The sequence below is a fragment of the Podarcis muralis genome, chromosome 1 (genome assembly GCF_964188315.1).
Source record: "Podarcis muralis chromosome 1, rPodMur119.hap1.1, whole genome shotgun sequence".
In the NCBI taxonomy this organism is placed as follows: Eukaryota; Metazoa; Chordata; class Lepidosauria; order Squamata; family Lacertidae; genus Podarcis; species Podarcis muralis.
In genome coordinates this window covers 40,922,850-40,941,443 of record NC_135655.1, presented here as the reverse complement: position 1 = coordinate 40,941,443, position 18,594 = coordinate 40,922,850, and the positions used below count along the sequence as shown (strand labels likewise).

General features: G+C 42.5%; 1 protein-coding gene across 14 annotated transcripts in view; it reads right to left on the bottom strand.

Moving 5' to 3' along the window:
* The window catches only part of RYR3 (ryanodine receptor 3), a 293,341-nt gene that overhangs the window by 107,434 nt on the left and 167,313 nt on the right, over positions 1-18,594 (bottom strand). For all 14 annotated transcript variants that reach the window (XM_077926602.1, XM_077926563.1, XM_077926598.1 and 11 more), the window contains exons 39-46: positions 12,415-12,688; positions 11,999-12,113; positions 6,806-6,935; positions 6,475-6,578; positions 5,243-5,378; positions 4,190-4,370; positions 2,671-2,779; positions 2,025-2,145 (exon numbers count right to left, since the gene is read on the bottom strand). In XM_077926602.1, coding sequence (XP_077782728.1) covers positions 2,025-2,145; positions 2,671-2,779; positions 4,190-4,370; positions 5,243-5,378; positions 6,475-6,578; positions 6,806-6,935; positions 11,999-12,113; positions 12,415-12,688 — 1,170 coding nt within the window. The remainder of the gene's footprint in view (positions 1-2,024; positions 2,146-2,670; positions 2,780-4,189; positions 4,371-5,242; positions 5,379-6,474; positions 6,579-6,805; positions 6,936-11,998; positions 12,114-12,414; positions 12,689-18,594) is intronic.

The following is an 18,594-nucleotide window of genomic DNA, read 5'->3' as shown; positions in this document are numbered from 1 at the left end:
GTAAGTTCTCCCCGCCCCTTGCATGAAAGTATTGAGCCTTGATTGCTCTGGAGTGTATCACTGACATCTGCAGGTAAGTCCAGCTTGGTTAGGTGCCACTGTTCAAACTCCACACAGTCAGCTGAAGCCACTTGGGATCCAGATGAAGAACTGGGCCCTGAGAGAGATCTGTTGTGTGAGGTAAGCGCCACAGAGGGGAGACTGCCAGGTGGCGTATCTGAGGGAACCAAGGTCTGCGAGGCCAGAATGGTGTGAAAAGGAGGACTCTCACATGCTCTTCCCTGATCTTTCAATGGACCGTTGGAATGATGGGAAGTGAAGTGAAAGCATAGAGAAGACCTGGTGGCTATGGTGAGAACAGGGCATCCCATGTCTCCACTGATGGTGACTGGAATCTGGGAGGTTATGATACTTGTCTGAGGCAAAGAGGTACACCTGGCATTGGTCAAACTTTGACAGAAGCTGTTGAAAAACTGCCAGATACAGTTGCCATTCCACTTGGTCCATTTTCCAGAGGCTCAGTCAGTCTGTTTGCATGTTTAGGAGACTGGAGATGTGCTTGGCTGTGACTGACTCGACGCTGTGTTCTGTCCAGCTGAGGAAGAGGGATGCTTCTGCCTGAAGCTGCCAAAATTGGGTACCTCCTTGTCTGCTGATGTTGGGTATTGCTGTGGTGGAATCCATGCAGATTAGGATGTTGCTGCTGAGCTGGAGATGAGGAGCAAAGTGTTGAAGGGCAAAGGAGCTGTTAAGAGCTTGAGCCAATTGATGCTCATTGACGCTTTGGCGGGAGACCATAGGCCCTGGATGTTTAGCTCTCCACAGTGAGCTTCCCACCCTGTGAGGCTGGCATTATTATTCTCAGATGATCACAAAAAGGAGAGCCCTCTACAGGCTGGATCACTGCCCACCATCTCAAGGCCTGGCAGAGGTGGTGGGGCAGTTTGATGTGCAGGTGTCTTGCTCGATGCAATCTTTCTGGTAGGCAGTAGAGCCCATTGGAGATGATGGGCATGGTGCTTTGCAAATGGAGTGTTATGCACTACTCAGATGCCCAGAGCTAGAACCCTTGTCATAAACATGAAATCCACTATATTCAATTTTCTGAAGGTCAGAACCTCAGCTGATTTTTTCCACACATTCCAGAGAGAAAGAAACTAGGCCTCTGGAGGTTTCCAGTAGGGCCCTCAAGTGGACTAGCTGATTGGCTGAGGTTACCTGGAAATAAGCTTCTAGAAGAGAAATCTATTTATGTGAGTAGGTTTGGAGATATTCTTTGATAGATGGAAGACTTTCCATTTTGAATTTCCTGTAGGTTACCCATTGGTTCAGAAATTTTAGGTCCAGAATGGGTTTTCCATGAAGCGCCATGTTTTTTGGGTGCCACGAAGAAGATTGAATAGATGCCAAAGAAGCATTCCGCTGTAGGGACTGGTTCTATTGCAGCTGATTATAGAAGATGGAGTACTGCCCCTTGCATAATAGCAGAGGATTGGTTGATCATAGAATCATATAATTGTAGAGTTGGAAGGGACCCCAGCAGTCATCTAGTCCAACCCCCTGCAATGCAGGAATCTCAGGTAGAGCATCGATCACAGATGGGCATCTAACTTCTGCTTAGAAACCCCCAAGGAGGTTCATCACCTCTTATAGGAGTCACTTGCTGAACAGCTCTTACTGTCAGAAAGTTCTTGTTGATGCTTACTCAGAATCTTCTTTCTTGTAACTTGAAGCCATTGGTTTGAGTCCTACTCTCCAGACCAGGAGAAAACAAGTTTGTTCTCTCTTCCATATGACAGCCCTTGAGATATTTGAAGATGTCTGATTTGTTAATGAAGTAGTTGATATACTGATATAGTTAGATTTTTTGGGGGTTTTTGCTATGCATTACTGTCTTTAATACTGACTTGCTTATTCTATTTTTTAATCATTGTAAGCTGTATTGAAAACAAATTCTGTGGAAGGATGGCATACAGAGAAATTGATTGAGTGGTATTTACCCAAGACTTTTAAAAATGCCTTACCTTTATTTACTGCTGGCAATTTTAGAGGTATGCTTATAATCCCAACCAAATCTTCAGTTGGCACCAAGGAACGCAGGATGGAACGTATTCTAATAGCTTCACCTTTTCCAGTTTGGATAAGCTGTATTTTTACACAAAATTCAATTAACAGAGGCAATATTCTCTTTAACTTTTCTCTCTCTCTTTTAAAAATGTGAATAACTGCAAAACTATGGACTCTTTTTCTACATTTACGAACTGTTTAAATATTGCTACTTAAAGGGTCATTCTATGGGATAAATAGTTTTCCTTTTTAATAAATACTTGTACTACATGCATATAAATATTACATAAAGTACTATATAAAATTGGCTAAATATTCTTATGATACTCTAGTTCCTCTTTACTTTATTTAAGAGTATCATAAGATTACAACTATTTCAGTGCAGGAGGGAGCCCTCTCAGCAAAAAAATTCGGGCCTTCCATTTGAAAATTTAAATGGATAGTTTCATCTTAGTTTAAATTGTCATTTTAGTAAACAGAGATTATTTATACTGATGATAATGATGTGAGAAGGTGACTCAGGTTGCTTGATAATATTTGGAGCCTGAAGTGTGCCGTGTGACCTTTGGCTGCTTCTGCACAAAGAAAAAACCCTCCACTTACATGCAATTCTGGTGCACAACGCCCAAGCAAATCTATAAGAGCTGAGTAGAAAGACATAATTGCATTGCCCATATGCACAACCTCCTCCTCCTCTTCATCTTCTTCAAGACTGTTAAAAAGAAATCAAGCAGGCATGGATAAAATCCAAAGTGATCTGGAAACTAAAGTAGCAATAACAACAAGAATTAAAAGGAAAACCCAGCTTCAACTAAGCAGGGAATAATGGCTGGCTTGTTTTTCTATCTCCTAGTGTGAACCCAAAGCAAGCTGGCACTAATAGAAATGCCTTCTTTTCATTCTTTCGAGCTTTCACCCCAAAACAAACCCTAGAATGAACTCCATCCGATTCCCCTGTGGGCAGCGTTATGTATTGGCTAGTACCCAGGATGGAATGCACAGCAGCCCACTAGCGTGGGTATATATACTCCCTGAATCCGGATGGACTAGATGTTACATGCAAATGCATGTATTGGAATCCCAGCAGAGAAAGATTGAATGCTGTGGGAGGAAGCTATTCAGGGTGGAGATTGGTGTGCGCTTTCCTCTTTCCTCTCCCTTTCCTAATCTGCTCCAGCCCCTCTCCACAAACACAAGCATAACTATGTGTTTGAAAACCCATGGAGAAGAGCAAATGGCTCCCTAACAGGAAGAATTCCTAATTTGGAACAGAGACTCAACAAGTGGGGAATGGTTGTGCACCTCCCTCTCTTCCACTTCTTCCTTCACTCTAAAACACCCCTTCTCAAAGTAGCTCATTTCACATGACTCTGGCATGAGGATTCCCTGGTCTTCACGGAGCGTTATTGAGCTCAAACAGTAGATAAAGGAGGCTGCACAAATGAACTGGAGTCCTGCTGATTTGAGTTATTGTTTATTTATATTCCCATTTTTGGCTCAGAGGCACGCAGAGTGATGAAGAGCATATTGATGCAATAAATGTAAATAAAATATCTGTAAGGGTTGTATTTCGACTAACTTTTACTTAGTTGATCAGGGATTGTTCAGAGTACACCCCCTGAAATTATTGGCCCTAAATTAGTCATGTCTATTGTTTCCAATGGGTCTACTGTGAGGAGGATTAACATTGTACATAACCCTAAGTATACCTAACACTTTGTTTCTGAAATCTCAAATTCAATAAACAAAGCGATTCAAAGCATTATATGGGTGCATATTCATTAGTATTAAGAAATAATATCCAGTACCAAATTACTTCATGGAAGGGTCAGGTCAGCAGTACTGGAAAGAAATTGTGCCTTTAACGGTATGTATTGCAGTTATATAAAGATGTATGTCCATACTTCTAGAGTAGCAAGATTTCTAGGCAATACATCCAGGGAGTATTGTTTTGTTTTTCCATCTGATTATGCCAAGTATTTCTACATGGTTACAGAAGTGAGAGCAATTGCTAAGTGTCCTTTTCTACCGTATGGTATGTTATTGTAACTGACACATCATCAAGGCAGACTTTGAATGGCATATTCCAAAATAATGTCAAGTATTGTGTATATCCACGTACAGTTCCCTCTTATATCCCTGAGAGGGAAGATCAAGAGCTGGGTTCTCAGATATCTTAATTGCTCCTTGCATAGCAGCCAACAAACCATTTCCTCCTTCTCCTCTAAGAGCTGGCCCAAAACATTCGGGACGCCGAATTAGAAGCTTGACAACAACACTGGCATTTTCCTCTACACTTTCACCTAAAAACAAAAAAGCAAATTTTACTGACATGAATAATAAAACCAAACAGTAATGCTGTGTGAACTCTATACATTATTTTTAAAAGAACACGCACACACACCCAAAATCCAAATTTTGTGTAGAGAATTAAACATTCAGATTTCAGATCTTTGATTCAGATTTGCTTTAGTTATTTTCTTCTGGTGTCAAAATGTTGGTTCTCCAAGATAGAACTCATTAGGAAAGATTGGAGAGTAAATCTGAATGAGCCATTCTGTGTGATAACTAAGGCACTGATCTTAGGAAAAGCCTCAGCCTCAAAGAATGGAACCACAATCAGAGGCCATCATCAGAGGCCTTCCTCCTAGTGCCTCTGCTGTTTGGCTTAGCACAGGTAACAGCTGGGGCAAGGAACTTCTTCCTTGCAGAGGCCCTTATCTGGAATATTCTTCCCACAGAGGCATACCTGGTGTCTTTCCAGCACCAGGTAAAGCCTTTGTTATTTTAAAGTATGATGGAGTGGATTTTATGCTTCAATAAACATATTGTGGGGATATTGGTGTATTTTATCTGCTGCTACTCATTTGATCAGTGTTGTTGTTATCCCAATTAACATTGGCTGTCCTTGGAATGTTAGTATTGAAGGGCATGACAAAAATTTACAAAGCCAAAATGGGGAAAAAAGGAATTATAGTTCAAACCTGTAAATCTGCATAAAAACAAATAAAATTTGAATAAAAACAAATGACCAAAACCAAAACCTACAGTTAAAATAGCTTATGATTTTGTGAATGAAGCTTGTGAATTGTTTTCCTAAGATAGGAATTCATGAGATTCAGTCATAGTAAAATATGCATTTTCACATATTTGTCAATCCAGTAACTAAACTTACCATTAACAAAAACAGCAAATCTTAAGAATGACAGATATCGTTCACCCTCTATTGGATTCCAACCAATGTCAGGATATCCTGTTGCTAAAAGCATGGGGCAGCTCTGGAGACCACAGCCTGCCAAGTACGTTACAACCTGCCAAACACAAACACTGGTAATATCTACAGGAGGTTTATTCCAATGAATTAAAAGTACAAGGTGATTCAATTTTTAAAATCCATGTGCAAATCTTTGGAAAGAGTAGAAGGAGTGGAACAGTTAATTTTACTGGAGATTACCGCTCTGAATTGAGAAAAGAAAGGATCTGTTTGCAGAAAGAAACTATTTTCCATACATGGATTTTTTTCTAACTGGCACAAAACTGATTATTGGCAGGGGAGAACACGATACCAAGAAATCTGAAAAACACTTGTGGTATTTTTATATTGCCCAAGAGAATATTAGCTCTGGCAACACTAGTCATTCAGCGGGGTGGCACTGAATCCAGACGCATTCACCCCCAAAGAAGTGATCAACAATGACAGAAATATAGACGTCTCAAGCATTCAGTCAAGGACACTCGCAAACACTAGTGTCCCTGACCAAATGCTTGAGGTAACAATCAGGGCTTGAGGTAGCAATCAGTCCTGCTCATAGCCTGGCCTCACTCTGATCATGAAAGCTTCTCCCAACACTTTTCACTTTCTGAAGGCTTCCCAGAAGCTTACTTTTAGGTAGGGCAGTTGCTTATTTATTTTACACACATTAGTGGCCAGTGTGGTGAAGCTGAGCAGCCAAGTTGCCCTCCTGACTCTGCATCTTACCTGGATGAAAATGGGGTGGGGCAGCAGCAAGTTTGGGGCTGAAGCTATACCCTAGCAGAGCAAACTCAGTGCTTGCACAGGTGTATCCAGGTAGCCCTGCTCCTGCTGTGTCCTGGTAAGATGTAGCAATGCCATCTGTATCAGGAATGTGGCTCCATGGCTCTGCACCACCATACCTTTTTTTAAAAAAAGTATCCTTCATATATTTACTATATTGAGAACAATTTATAAATGAGAGAACTCAAGATTTTATTTTATTTTTACCTTCTGCTTACTATTCTACTTAAGAGTGAACGGACCGTAGTCATACAATAAAAGTTAAAAATATATGTCAAGTGAAAACTAAGCCTCGTTAAGTAATACATGGCGTGACTGACAATAAAATAAGGGGACCAGAAGAAGAAGAAATTAAGACAGTGAGTGATTACTTTCTCAAGGTCTGGCTCCTCCAGCGCCAGTGCAAGCTCATTATTGTCCATTACTGAGGCAGCTGCTACATCAAGTGGAGTGGAACCCCTCATTGAAGGAGAAGCTGTAGCAAAGACATGATAATGCACAGTAATTAAAGTGATTGCTTTGCAGTTATGATTTGTATGCAGCAGAGGGCAGTAGTTAAATGCAGTTTAGATGAAACCCAACCATTCGCATATAAAAAACCGCCAAACCAAGATCGTAGCACAATCGAAAGCTAAAAGGCCATAAGTTAAACTTGTGATATGGCAAATGTAGGTGAATGACTATCAAAATTATACAACATACCAAGTCCAACACTGCTGTTTTCAAGTAAGTAGCTTAGATGCTCAAACATAGCTTTTTGGTTCTGGCGACTGATTCGACAAAAATAGCACAGGAACCGACAACAACTTGCTACCATTTTTGGAAAAGCGATCTGTGGAGGGAAAAGAACAGTGCCGAATAATAGGAAGCATTAATTTCTGCTCAATTTCCTAATGAATAAATAACTGATATGCAGTCTGCAGAAATAAGGGAATCTCCAGTGCACATGGCAGAGTACCCTTGATGATGAAGTGCTGGCAAAACCTGTTTAAGAACTTTGGAATGGAGACAATAGTGTCAGGAGTGCGTGCAGGAGCTAGGCCCTGTAACCAGTAGGGCTTCGCAGGACTGGGGCCTTCCTAAGTTTGTTCTGAAGAGGCAAGGCATGGCTTCACAGGTGAGGCCGATTGGTAACTCACAGCACCTGGTAGAAAGAGCCAGGAAGGGATATAAGGCCAGCATTTCCCTTTGGCTCTTGCCACCAGGTGCTCTGAGTTACCAACTGGCCTCACCTGTGCGGCCGCGCCTTGCCTCTTCAGAACAAACTTAGTAAGGCCCCAGTCCTGCAAAGTCCTACTGGTCACAGGTCCTAGCTCCTGTACACACTCCTGACAGATAGTTTGGATCCTGTGTTGCTCCCCTGCAAGTAAAAGTGCTCCTTTTGTTGATGGAAGGATCTCTCATCCACTTAAGGTCCCCTGAAGCTCCCACGATGCTCTAGATGATCCCCCCAAAGTCTATTAAACAGATTCTAGGGGTGATGGTAGTTCAGAGGGTTAAAGAGGAAACCAGCAATAGTTGTCTCCACACAGCAGGGCCACACAAAGGCAGCAATGGGAGGAGCACTCACAGGATTGGCTCCACTGTTGAGCTCATGGAGCCCCAAACCTGTCCCACCCAGCTAAGCTACTACTGGTGCTGCTATTGGGAGGGCAGCTCTGTGGCTCCACCAAACACCACACAGACCACGACTGATCTCCTCTCCCTCTCTCCTTTTCTGAGAAAGAAACATGGGGGAAAACAAAACAGGTAGTAAAGGCCTCTGTAAACTAGATGTGTTAAATGTCAGCTCAATGGACCAGTTCAAGTCAGTGATTACACAAAACCTCTATTTTGAATTCATCAACAGTTCAGAGAACAGTTTAGGTGGTCTGTGCTGCCAGTTTATGAAAAGAAAACTCAGAGAAAAATAACGCATGTACACCTAACTATAATGCAGCCAGGGGAATTATATCTTGCTTTAATAAATCTTACTCTTCATGTCAATTAAATAAAAGTTAATAATCACATCTGGCCATAGGACTGAGCAGAGCAGCAGAATCACTACGGCATCCATAGTTCTGCCGGCTACAGAAGGGAGATGTTTGCTGCACCACCTCCAGGCTAGGACAACAGAGGGACCTAGATCGGTCCCTTTACTTGTTAATGTGTTGCCTTACAATCCAGCAAATCCCTGGATGCCTCTTTTCTATTTTCACCCCTCCAAAATATCCCACCATAGCTTGAGCTGGCTGCTGTTGGTGGGAACATCACCAGTGGCAGCTCTCAAACAACTACAGATTCCTTCCAGTAGCACCTTAGAGACCAACTAAGTTTGTTGTTGGTTTGCCAAACCAACAACAAACTTTGTTGGTCTCTAAGGTGCTACTGGAAGGATTTTTTAAAATTTTGTTTCAACTACGGCAGACCAACACGGCTACCTACCTGTAACTAGAACTAACCTACAGAGTCGTTTTAGGAACCATGAATCTACAGTCTTGACAATCAAACAAAAAACACTTCAACAACCAGTTGCAAAGCACTTAAATTCAGAGAATCACAATCTCTCTGATTTATTGATTACTGCAATAGAAAAGTTATCTGATCCTAGAAGATTTGAAACAAGGGTTCTGGGTCTAAAGACTTGACACCTTGAAACCATATGGTGTCAGTCTGGAGGATAAGAACTGACATACCTCAGCTACTCCAAACCAAACACCTTAATATTCTATCCTCAGTGTTCTAGAACTGGCTACAGCATATCACAGCAATTGAAGAAGGTGGAAGCCAAAAGGTTTTACTAATATATATATATATATATCTGAGTTGTTAGTTGCTGTAATATACATACACTGTGTGGAAATTATGAAGAAACTAAGCAAAGTGCAAATAGATGCATCAGAATTAGTGCTGTGCCTTACTGCATCATCAAAAACCGAAATAGTGAAGCATGGTAAGTCTCAGGCTGTTATTAAAGATCCACTTTACTTACCTTGGTATAAAAAAGTTGTTTGCCCAATCCAAGAAAAAGAATCAACCGTCCCCTGTGATCCTCCCCCCTGCAATACTTACTATGCAGAAAGCATTCACAACCCTAATCTGAAAGGCCCTTATAATAAAATGGCAGTTTCACATGCATCATCAATGCAGATGAGACCCTCATAAATATTTCTACATCATCATGCTAAGAGAAGACAAGCCCAGTAATCTCTGTCCAATAGTAAAAGCATTAGAATGTTTTTTTCTCAGCCATTTGCACCATAGAGGGCATGTCTGGGTCAATACTCAAAGCCATTAGCAATTGTCTTCTGTCATCATAAAACATTTGTCATACACATTTGTCAGCCTGAGTAAGAACTTACAACCATTCAAGTGTCAAACAGCAGAGTGCCACAATAATCGTTCACTCTCCTAAAATATCAGCAGTAGAGTAACATTAGAATTCTGCAGCTTGAATCTTGATAAATGGTATGCTGTTGAAATACCTCCTACTGGTATAATCCAACTGTTTTATTATATCCCATCCAGAGGCATAGCTAGGTGATCTTGCACCCTTGGCAGAACCATCCAGATTGCGCCCCCTAGCCACGGACAAATTAGCTCTTCTTTCCACTCTCCTTCACCCTCTATTTAAAACCATTTCTTATGAGGCAATAATTGATATTTATATTGATGGACATATTTTTAGCCGATTTTGCGGGGGCCCCCTATTGCCGGCACCCCTGGTGGGGGCCCACCTTGCCACCCCCGGCCCTGATCCCATCCCATATTTACACCATAGCATCCAAGTGCTCCCAGTAATGTATTGACAAAGCCTTTCCCAACTTGCCGTCCCCCAGATGTTTGAACCACAACTCCAATAAGCCTCAACCAGTGCTGACTGGGATTGATTGGAGATGGAGTCCAAAACACGGAAAGGGCACCAGGTTGGGGAAGGCTGCATTAAAAATGTGCCGTGTCAACTCTCACCCTTTTCTCAGTAAATGAGACAAAATTATTTTTCATCCTTTTCATTGTGTATCTTGTATTAAAATCATATGATTTTATAGGCATGCACCCATTTCAGGTGCTTGTGGCACTCAACCTATCATCTTAAAAGCAACATACAGTGGTACCTGGGGTTAAGTACTTAATTCGTTCCGGAGGTCCGTACTTAACCTGAAACTGTTCTTAACCTGAAGCACCACTTTAGCTAATGGGGCATCCTGCTGCTGCTGCGCAGCCGGAGCAAGATTTCTGTTCTCATCCTGAAGCAAAGTTCTTAACCTGAAGCACTATTTCTGGGTTAGCGGAGTCTGTAACCTGAAGCGTATGTAACCTGAAGCGTACGTAACCCGAGGTACCACTGTACTTTGAAGCTCAACTGGACTGCATACAACACAGATTTAAGATATATTAGAAAGACTATTATGACGTTACTCTTTTCAGACAAATGATTTTCCTGCAGAAAAGTCATAAGGAATTATTTTTGAACCAGAAAATACAAAAGTACAAAGCTCCATGTTTGCTAGACCTTCTTTACATCATCAAAATGAGACACAGATCACAGCAACACTTAGGAGCCAGTGTGGTGTAGTGGTTAAGAGCGGTAGTCTCCTAATCTGGGGAACCGGGTTCATGTCTCCGCTCCTCCACATGCAGCTGCTGGGTGACCTTGGGCCAGTCACACTTCTTTGAAGTCTCTCAGCCCCACTCACCTCACAGAGTGTTTGTTGTGGGGGAGGAAGGGAAAGGAGAATGTTAGCCGCTTTGAGACTCCTGAAGGGGAGTGAAAGGCGGGATATCAAATCCAAACTCTTCTTCTTCTTCTTCTTAAGGCAGGCCAAGCTCAGCAACATACAACCCTTTCCTCATTCATATGCACTGATTTACAACTGATTCACAACTAAGAGAGGTTTTAATGTACTGAGATCTGCACCCCAACCTCCAAAGCTCAAGAGTACGCATACAGAGAAATAAAACATTGCACTGTACCGCTTCAGAAGTCCAATGTTTATTCAATTAGAAAATTTTTACCCTCTTGATCAAAAAGTGGTGTACAAATAAAACTTATAGACAAACACAGGTAAAATCCCGAAGCCAATCGAAAAAAATATTCACAAAACCATCATAATTTGTTGGTGCCCGTCTGTCTCAGGAGACAATGGAGGAGTGTGCCTTTGGGGGGTGAATCCCTCCCCAAATTAAGCCTTTCTAAAATCCTATTAACTCATGGAAAGTGTAACACATATGCTTAACTATTCCCCACATACAGATAGGACTTTAAAATGCTCAACTAACACATTTTCTGGAACTATTTTCACACATTTTCCTCCTTGGAGCCTTTACTTTGCAACTTTTGAGACCTCTTAACACATTACAGTTTTAACAGGTATATGTCAACACCTGCACTGTGTTCCCATTAACACTGTAATGCTTAAAGTACATGCACATCTTTTTCTCACCTTTTGTACACTACAGGAGAACACAATATTCTTGATAAAATTTCAGTAAGTAAAAAGGTTAAACACACATTACACAGTAACCCCTATGTGTGCAACTGAATGCAGGTTTCAATTATTTGGGCTTATATGCGAACTTATGTGTGTATTCCGAATATTGGGGGGGGGGGGTCATTTTCCGCAAGTGCTCCCAGTAGAAGAATATTTTACTAATATATAGTATTGGCATGCTGCTTAGAACCAGCTTGGCTGAAGCATTTTAATTCTCAATTTCCAACTTCTTTTTTGTATGTGCGTTCTTTATAGTCCATCTTTAGTGCAAGAAACCTTGCCTATGCAATTCTCATCATCCATGGAGCTAACAGCTCATACTCTGTACTGCACAAGATAAATATACTATTCTTTACCTGCAGTTCCTTCTAGCTACAGAAGGCATGCTTCATAACAATCACAGCAAAAATACTTGTGAAATTACCTGAGATTTGTCTCCTCCAAGCACATTTACCATTACTTCCATAACTGTCTCATGCATACCCAGGACTCTCATTAAGTTAGGATGCTGGTAAAATACTTTGTTGTTCATTATATCTCTAAATGGGATAAGAAGAAATTCAACAAAAACAATCATTCTTTCTCCTGCAAGATCTGTGTTTATCAAGCACACAGAAAAAGCACTGCATTTTTAAGGTTCAGAATTAAAGAGCAATTACAAAGATATGACTGTATAAAGTTAATTTATTCATTCATAATTGAACCAAACCAATATTGTAGCACATGTACAAAATTAGGTTTTATACGGGCTTAAGCTACTATTATAACTAGGGCCGTAAGTTTAATATTTCAATATTTAATTTTTATTTAAAACATACAAATAAAATGTTTATTTCATACCCAAGGCCATTAATCATAAGCAATTCTTCTTCTTTTCCCATTCTGACGCTGAGGAGGGAACGAATTTGACCCAGCGCTGCTAATAAGTTGATTGTGTCCTGCACAGATGTAGCACTTATAGTGTAGGATTTCCTCAGAGCCTGAAGCAGCTCACCAATGCTGTCATACTGCCTTCGAAGGAGGTTAAACATAATACGAACTAATTCTGGATCTTGGATCTGATCTTCTTGAGCCCAGCGAACCATAGTTTGAGATATTAACTCCTTCAGAGTAGCTGCAATAGAGGTGGGGGGGGGGGTTTGAGGAGAAAAGAAAACACAAACTATTATCCACTGAAAAGACATAATTTAAAAGGATTCTTTGAATTCAGTAACCTTAAAGCTGAATTATCAATGACTACCAAAATTATTCAGAAAATACTATTATTAACTGCTGGGAGAAAGGGTCTGGCTATTACTAGATAGCGGCTCTCACCATGATTCCATAGTATAGTTCAGAGATGGTTTCTTGTGGGGGTGGGGGGGGTGGAGGCAATTTCCCTGTCCCCCAAAGCTCACAGCATCTCTCCAGGGGCTTTTGTCTGCCAATTATTTTTTTATTGATTTTCCATAATTTTTAACAAATTGTCACCAAATTAATACAAATTCAATACACATTTAAAAGCTAACTTCCCACCCACCCCCAATGTCCCTTTTAATTTCCTCCCTCCTTTCCTGCTTCCAATAAAATAACTTTTCCAACTATAATTTCAAAATACATTCGTCCCTTCTTCCTACACATCACATGTTCAATTACCAATTTCTGCTATGGCTTTTATGCGTTGCTATAACCTGTCCTCAAAATAGTCGAGTAGAGTAAATCCTCTTTTATCTACAATAGTCATTCATCAATTTTGAAGCATTTCCTTCTGATACCTCTTGGGTAAAACTTTGCCTGAGAAAAACAGATCTTGCTTCATCCCAGGCAACATACACGCATTCCTCCCTAACATGGCCTTAAGCATTGCTGTCTGACATCTGCCTCCAGTAATAAACAACTCAGCCTCACTGGTGCTGCATGCAGAGGGTGAAAATGAAACCTCTAGAATTTTTTTTGTATAAATAAATAATATACATTCCACCCCCCCAACACTGCTAATCCCCCAGCATCACCCACCCTTCACATTTTGCCAATTTTAACCCTCAGTTTTACATACAACCAGCTCCTTAATAAATAAATAAATAAACATAATCCCTATCTCTTCTTCTCTGTCTGAAAGCCTCAGAAGCCGTCAAGATGGTATACATCGTGGTCCATCCTGATACTTTCACTGTTCTTATTTTCAACTTCAAGCTTCGAGAGCAGGTGGGTGGGCTGATGTAATCTCAACAAAATCCATATCTCCTCTCCATCCCCCGTCCACGCAAACCAATACATCTTCTTGCAGCCCATCCTGCCGATCCTCAGTTTCATTACATCCAACTCCACAGTTTATTCTCTTCTGAATGCTTAACAGACAGTCAATCCAGCTGTTACCAATCTTTTCTTCTTTACTGTTTCTATTTCATAATACGAAGTTCCAAGGGGTGGTCAAAATCATTCAAGGTTATTACTCTCCATCTTCTTTCAGGCAAAGTCCTTACTTATAAAAGAAATCCATCGCAAAGAGGTATCTTTAAAGTCCACTCTCCTCGAAAACTTTACATTCCATTGCTTTAGGGAAGGGTAGATAACGCAGATCCCCACCCCCACCCCCAAACCCCATGACTTAAAATATTGCCTCCCCTCCTTCCACCGCTCAACCAAAGCAAAAATTAGCGTCTTTCATCATTTCAAAACCTTTCCAAGCAGATGGTTTTCTCCTGCAGGATCTTTTCAAGGGGGTGCTTCTTCGCTTGCCAATTGTTTCTGAATTCAAAGGTATTCCGCAGCTCACCATGGTAGCTTGCTGGGGGCAGTCCTTGGACAGAGCCATTGATTTCCACCCCCGCTCACAGACAAAAAAAGGCATTAATGGATGACCGTGGGTCATGCCCTTTCAATACCCTTGAAAATTTAGGGGAGGTATGCCCCTTACCCCCTCCCTTAATCTCCATCTGGGACCCCTCCTGGGCACCGGAGCACCCAAGAGGGCGACTTGCTTTGTTCGCTGCAAAACAGGAAGCCTCTCCAGGGCTTTTTTGGGGAGGGAGAATGGTAGCTGCCACAGCCCCTCTCCCAGTGCTGGAGATGAGTTTTGTCTCAGTTTCCAAAATTTGCCTGAGAATTCACCCCCTGCATTAAATTTTGGTTCAGTACTAGCGAAAACTATGGCTTGTCAATTCTGATAACACATAAGACACTTCAAATCATGGCTTCTGATTCTGGTTTGCCAGCTGATTGTAAGCTATGTAGTTTGTCAATGTAGACCAGTGGTCCCCAACCTTTTTTTGGCCATGCCCCACCTAAGCACCTCTAAAATCCTGAAAACGCCCCCCGAACATTCAAACATTCTTATTATTCAAGAAGTGAACTCCTGAGGACTTCCGGCGAGGCAGCATGGCGGCAGCAGCAGAAGAAAAGAGCTCCTGAAGCCAGCCAGAGTAAAAGGCTCTGGTGACCGATTCCCGGACCCCCCAGAACTGCTGCTGCCAGCACTGCCAACGGAGAGGAATTGGGGGTGCCCGGGCATCTATCAAAGGAGCCAAAACACCCCCCCACGACCTTGATTGAGCCGGAAAGGCACCCGACCCCCCCCCCAACAGCCGAGAGGAGCTCCAAAACCCGGAGGACAGTGGAACTAACGCAAAGAGGGAGAAAGAAAGGGAGAGAGAGGAAGAAGAAGAAAGAAAGAAAAAGGAGCCCCAAATTTACCGTTGCTGCCCCCATCTCTGCCGACGGGAAAGCAGAGGAGAGGTAGGTGAGCACGGTGAAGGCAAAATAGGCTTCGGGGAGGAAGGAAAAAAAAAACAAAAACGCACGTGGCTGAGCCCTACCGGGAGCTCCAGCGGCAAGGAGAACACAGAGAAGCTGCATAACAAAGGAGACCACAGAAAAGAAAAAACAACCTCCCCCCCCCTTTTTTTTAACACCCCCTTTTTTTAACCCTTTCCTCCCCCTCCCTCCCTCCCTTTAAAGAAAATATATATATACATCTTTCTTATCCCTCCCCCCCATATACCTACTTTTACCACTTTTCTTTTTAAAAGAGGGGCCACTGCTGCTGCAGCCACCCTTTATTTGAATCTTTACTTTTATTTCTATCTTTTCTACTCACTATTTAAAGACACACTTTTCCACACACACATCCTCAATTTAAACCTCATTTTATTTCCACCTCAAACCCCCCTCTTAAGATTTAAAATGGCAGTACCCAGAAAACAGCCCTGAACCATCACAGGCCATTTCCTGGGACTGCCACTCCGCCCCAGACTTTCCACTCTCTTTTACCTACCCTCTTTTACCTATACTTTACTCATTTAAAAAAAAAAAAAAAATAAAAAGCTTTATTTAAAGACACCCCCCCTTTTTTTTTTACCTTTAATTCTCATTTTTATCTTTTACCCGTACATTTTTGGTTGCTTTTCTGCAGACGGAGAGTGGTGGCGGTGGTTGGGGGGACATATTATTATTATTATTTTTTAAAAGACAGAGCAGAGCCATACAATTATTCTTCTTTTCTTTCTCTTTTTAAAGCTCTTGTTCGCCTGCTCCTGAGGGGGGAATCTTTCGCCCCCAGCTACGACCACCACTCTCTTTTAAAACAAAAATTTCCTCCATATACCCATTTGGAGAACAAAAAATAACTGCATGGTTTTGTTTGATTTGTTTTTCTTAAGAATAATATTTCCCCCTGGTTATTGTTGTTATTTTTTGCTTGTGGGAAAGTAATTAAAAATGGAGGAAAATTAAACATATACCCTCTAATCTCTTGCATCTCTACCTGCTAACCCCCTTCCCTTTATATGAACTGTCTGTCCGTTAGTATACCCATCTCTACTTACCTGCCCCCCCCCCGCCTCGGCGGCACCGCTGAGGCATCTACAGAAGCCCTAGAGAAGTTCTTAAAACACAGGCTAGAAGTGACACAAATGACCACCTAATCGAAACGCTCTGTAAAAGCCACCAGCCAACAAAGCCTGATCAGCTCAGCAACCCAACAATACCCAGGAATCACCACTGCCACAACTCCTAACCACCACACGCCCAACCCCAAGAGGACGCCAAGCCAACCTCAAACCAAAACCATCAGGGAGACCGAGATGACACCAACCAGGGAGATGGCAAACAATGCTAAGATGGTAGCTCCCCTTCAAGATGATGACCACCCAATAACGAAACGAGATCTGAGGGAAATGGAAGCACGATTAGAAGAAGCACTGAAGGCCACAATGGCTCCCATGCAGGTACTAATCAACAATCTAACCTCCAAAGTGGAAGCTCTAGAGAACAAGAACCAAATGCAAGAAAGAATAATAGAACAATACCGGGAGGAGAACGCACGTGTGAACAAGAAACTGGACGAACTGGTAAACCAAATGGAAGCAGAACACAACGAGATGAAAATTAAGCAAGCCGACCTTGAAGACCGCAATAGACGTTGTAACATCCGCTTCCGCAACTTTCCTGAAAAAACAGAGGAGAAAAGCCCAGCAGACCTAATTATACGCTGGCTGAAAAACACAATCCCAAGCCTGAAACTTGAGGCAGAGGACTTGGAGAGGGCTCACAGAGCCCTAAAACCTATGCCAAAACCCAGCGCCCCCCCGAGAGACATCATTGTATGTTTCACACGCTACCGAAAGAAGGAAGAAATATGGCACCAACTCAGAAACTCAAGCAACCTTCGATATGGAGAAACCCCCATTCTGGCCTTACAGGACCTATCTCAGGATACCCTAAACCGGAGGAAAAGCCTGCGCCCATGCACCCAGCGTCTCCAACAAGCAGGGATCAAATACCGATGGGGCTTCCCCTTCCGCCTCATTGTAACAACGAACACAACACAACACATGGCTACCAACATACCTGAGGCCCTGCAACTACTAAAGAACCTTGAACTCGACCTCCCGCCGGAATGGAAACCGACAAACCCACCAAGCGACAGCCCCAACCACGAGGAAACAACAGCAAACAACTGGACAATGGTACAGAAGAAAAAGATACAACAGAAGCGGCGCAACAACGCAAACCAATACAGGCAAGCATCATGCTCAGAACCGTCCCGCCGGCCATACGACACAAGAAACCAGACCAAGATCAACCAAACCAACTCATCGCAGATGGACAACCCTACAACAACAACAACCCCGGCTGAAAGAAGCAACCAGGAAAAAACCACAAACTGAAGGACTGGTGATTCCCCCCCCCTTTTTTCCCCTCCCCCCCCAAAACATAGATTTAGTTAACACCATCAACACCCCCCCCAGCCCCGCACCCCCACAGAAATCCCCACCCCAACACCAGTCCAGACGACCTCAACCACATTCCCCATCACCCACACCTTCAACATCCTCATACTCCATACTAAGGAAAAACAACTCCAACCTTAATAACACAACCCACAATCAGGCTAAAATCTGATACCCAACCAGCACTATGGTGGCACCAGAGCGTACCAGCACCCACATCCCCACCCCAACACACCAACAATGTTGCTCATAATACTGGCAACACTGCTTACAAACCTTATACCTGACAGCGACGTTACAAAGTCACTTCACACTGTCTCGCTGATCACCCCCTATCGCAGACAACAGGGGGGACGGCCTGTCCTTGAACACGGCCTTCCACACCAGCTGAGACCTAGGACCAACTGGCTAAATGCCAGATGGCCCAAAATACCCCAAACAAACACCTATATGACTACATATAGGAAACTCCCTACAACTTACCCCCTACTCTTTAACCCAAATCTCACTCTAATCCTACTAGCCCCCCACCCACCACACCCTAGGTCAGCGCAACCCCACTGGTTCTTTAAACAACACGAAGAGAGAGACACAAGACAACCCGAACGGGTTGGCAGGGAATCGCCCCACATAATAGATAAACAAAATGGCTAACCTAAAAGCAATTACATTAAACGTGAGGGGGCTGGGAAACCCCATCAAAAGAAAACGCATCACCTCATACATAAACACCATGAAACCACACATCACCTTCCTACAAGAAATACACAATCCACCCAAAGGCAGCAAACTCCTGAGCGACCCCCGCTTT